Below are 3,724 nucleotides of genomic sequence, written 5' to 3'. Positions count from 1 at the left end.
GCTCTGCAGCATCAAGCTGGTGTCTGTCTGTGGGACAAGAGTCATCAGTGCCTCGCACAGAGCCAGAGGGTCCAGGAGATGGTGCGGTACTGTGCAGCAACGCAGGGTCCATACACTCCTCTTCAATAGCTGACATAGCACAAGTTGCTCCTGCTCCTCCAACACCTCACTTACTGCTCCCAGTGCATCAACAACCCCTTCGCCAATGCTCTCTGCGGCCGCAGACTCAAAACACTGCTTATCCCGTGTGTGAGAAGTATGCTGTCCAAATGTGGAGAGGAAACAGTAAACATTTGCAAATGTAAAGCATGATCTGCCACATCACAGACATTCAACACACACCGAACATTTTTAAACATATAGCTGGCCAGCGCAACTCACGTTCAGGTGTAACAATCTCTGATTGTAAACCAGCCGAGGGGCGATCGCTAGTAAATCCAAACAGCTGCTGGGCCCTTTCCCCATGTTCGGTTAAATCCCTTAGCGTGACAACACCACCGCCTGTCAGTGCACGTTCTCTGGCATTGTGAGCACTTTTACTCTAAAATGAAAACAGAAAATATGAAACACCCCCCTGCATTTGAGACAGGGACACAACATGCTTTGCAGACAGGGTTTTTTTTCACTCACGAATTGAATTTTTGCAGCTCAAACCAGTGGAATCAAGATAAGCGCACAATAGATGACCCTGAGCTGGCCCCAAACCATAACATTTTATTGCAACTTCAGGTGACTGGACCAAGAACTCACTTTTCTATACTACATGCATTGAATAGCTATTAGAAACTAGTTCAGTTAAATTTAAAGAAATGTGACAGTTGACTTTTCTAATAACTGTACAAACCGTGCCAGTTCGCAATAAATCGCTAAATTTCTTGCGGCATTGTTCTGCTGTACATGGAATGGTGGAGTTTGCGCTGACAGCCTGGGCAACTTCTGACCAAGCTATCATCTGGCCTTTTCGCGGCACCCTGGACTTATCATTCCCAATGATGCGCAGGCGCTTCGCCTCCACCTCTTCCAGGAAATTGCTGAGGTCATCGTCAGTGAAATTCTGAGTTTTTTTAATGATGTGAATTGTGCTCATTCCAGCCATTTCACTTTGCTAATTAAATAAAATGAATGAAAAAAAATGCTTTCAGGGCATTTAAAACTCTTTAAATTGCTTCAAATCTCTTTAAAACTATTTAACATTCTTCCAATTCATGTAAAAGTATTTGAAATTTTCTAAAATTAGCAAAGGATTCATAAGAATCAAATTACCTACTCACCATGCTGTTTCTGTATGCACTAAGGCTTTGGAGCTTCTGAAAAAAATTGGGGGCGTGTCCTATGCTAATACGACCTCACAGGGCGGGTCTCCCTGACACTCCGCGCTGGACGCTCCGCGCAGGCTGCACTCCTGGGCGGCGTGACGTCAGACGCTGCCCGGGAGTGCTCCTCAATAAAACGGAATTCCACACGCGCCGAGAGCACAACGGCCGGTGCGCTAGGTAAGTGCAGATCGGAGGCTTTCTGGGCCAATGATTCGCATCTGCTGGAAGTGGCTATTTAGAGAATTAACAATGGGCGGGGAGAAGAAATTCCAGTGGATCTGATAAGATCCCCGCGTTGTTTCAGTTTCATCTATTTCAGTACAGGCAATAATCAAAGTCTCTTGCTTGTGGAGTTCAGACTGCAACCATGGAGGTGAAACTCTTCCTGACTCTGGTTATTTTCCTGATCACAGGTCGGTGATTATTGGAACATTCCTGCAATATTCCTCAAGTCTCATACAATGTATTGTCTTTCTGTTGCTCGGTCTAACCCGCTGTGTGCCTGCTGTTTTTTTTCAGAGATCAGTAACGGGGACTCGGTGGCCCAGTCAGAACAAGGAGTCAGATCAGAAGAGGGTGAAGATTCAGCAATAACCTGCAGTTACTCTGTATCGGGATTAGCTACATTCTATAACCTCTTCTGGGATCGCCAGTATCCCCACCCAGCCCCTCATTATCTGCTCAGAGCTGCTAATTATGGGAATAAAAAGACGGCTCTGGGCTTTGAACATTTCAGCAGAAATCTCAACTGGACACAAGGCACTTTTCACTTATCCATGAAAGGCTTGAAGGTCACAGACAGCGCCGTGTATTACTGTGCCCTGAGAGCCACAGTGAATAAGGTTCCCTCGGTCCTCATACAAAAACAGGTCGGCATCAAGGATCGACGCCTGGAAAATATCGGTGATTGACTCTCCGAGAGGTTATAGAGCAAATGAATGGGAAAATACAACCTGATCCGATCGGGTTCCAGCAAATTTATTGCTGTCAGTGTTGGGATAAATGGAATTTCTCAACCATTTTAACCCACGATCAAATTCAGACATTTCCAGCCCCAGTGTTAGCTCATACCTGACTCTGGGAAAAATAACAGGATCGATCTCTAGAAGTGAATGTCCTGGGTGTGGTGAGGATCCGCCAGGTCACATTATAAAATATATCTCACCGGCGCCGAGGGCTCTCCACTTATCATGTCCCTCTTAGTCCTGAGGCTTCGACTAGTAATGGGGCTCATTGACTGTGGTGGAAAGTGAATGTTGCCGAGGATTGAATTGATTTAGATTATGTTTCTCTTTTCACCTTAATGAGAGAGAGAGTGAGAGAGAGAGGGAAAGGAAGACACCGAGTTAAAAACAGAGAAAGACACCGAGCTAAACAGAGCGAGTGACACCGAGGCAGAAAGAGAGAGAGAGAAAGAGAGAGACAGAGACAGAGAGCTAGGCAGACAGAGAGTGAGAGACAGAGAGACAGAGAGAGAGAGAGAGACAGAGAGTCACTGACACTCTCATAGCTTGGCAAGGATAGGGCTTGTAGGGAGTCATCAGCAATTGATCCACAACTAACACTGATTGGCGCTCAGCTGGCGTCAGTTCTGAGAGATCAGCCAATCCTCTCCTTGGGAAACGCCCCTCAGTTAAATCTGCCCCTGATCTGAATTTACTCTTCAATATCAGACTAGAAGTGTCAACATATTTCAAACATTGTTATTTTCCATCGCAACCTGAACCAGACACCATGTTCTCCCCATGTTCCTTATTGGTAATAATGATCATGCTGCCCGGTGAGTCTATGTTTAAATGGTCCAGCCTTTTGACACATTCTTTATTTTGTTTGAGGAACGAGTGGCAAAGACTCGGTGTCGCAGGATCCGCCTGAATGAATGGCTCAGGAAGGACAACCCAATATACTGAACTGCAGTTACTCGGCAGCGTTCAACTCTCTTCTGGTACAGCCAGAATCCTGGGGAAGCTCCCAGATATTTACTAAAGCGATATAGTTCGGTGTCCGGAGACAAGTCTCCAGATACCCCAGACAGGTTCTCTGTGATTTGGACGAAGACAAGAAAACGGCTCCTTTAAATGTCTCCGGGCCTCCTGTCTCTGACTCTGCCGTGTATTTCTGTGCGCTGTGCGCCCCACACTGTTACAGGGGCGCAGTCAGTCCGTACATAAACCAGCAAAGGACTCTTACCTCCTCTCACTGAATCAGATCTGGGACCTGGATTGTGATCAGATAATAGAATTGAAACTCAATTATTACGACGTGTTTGGCCGAATGGCCTGTTTCTTTGCAGTAATTCTATGTAATATCCCCATTTATATCGACTGTGGGTAGTTCTCATGGTCAGTGAGCAGCTCTTTTAACGGGCCCCTCCGGTACTTATACATAACCATTTCCCTTCACTGCCC

At 46.1% G+C, this 3,724-nt stretch overlaps 1 gene segment (V, D, J or C); it reads left to right on the top strand.

Annotated features, from left to right (window-relative positions):
* Positions 1–1,683: 1,683 nt before the first annotated feature.
* LOC147118387 (T cell receptor alpha variable 9-1-like) lies at positions 1,684–2,227 on the top strand. The segment is given in 2 exon segments: positions 1,684–1,729; positions 1,836–2,227. Coding segments are annotated over 2 exon segments (438 nt in total).
* The last annotated feature ends 1,497 nt before the right edge of the window (positions 2,228–3,724 follow it).

The sequence above is a fragment of the Somniosus microcephalus genome, chromosome 4, assembly GCF_052327205.1.
Source record: "Somniosus microcephalus isolate GS21.2 chromosome 4, FLI_Smic_1.0, whole genome shotgun sequence".
In the NCBI taxonomy this organism is placed as follows: Eukaryota; Metazoa; Chordata; class Chondrichthyes; order Squaliformes; family Somniosidae; genus Somniosus; species Somniosus microcephalus.
Note: the sequence above shows the minus strand (reverse complement) of the source record. Positions and strands in the feature narration are given on the sequence as shown.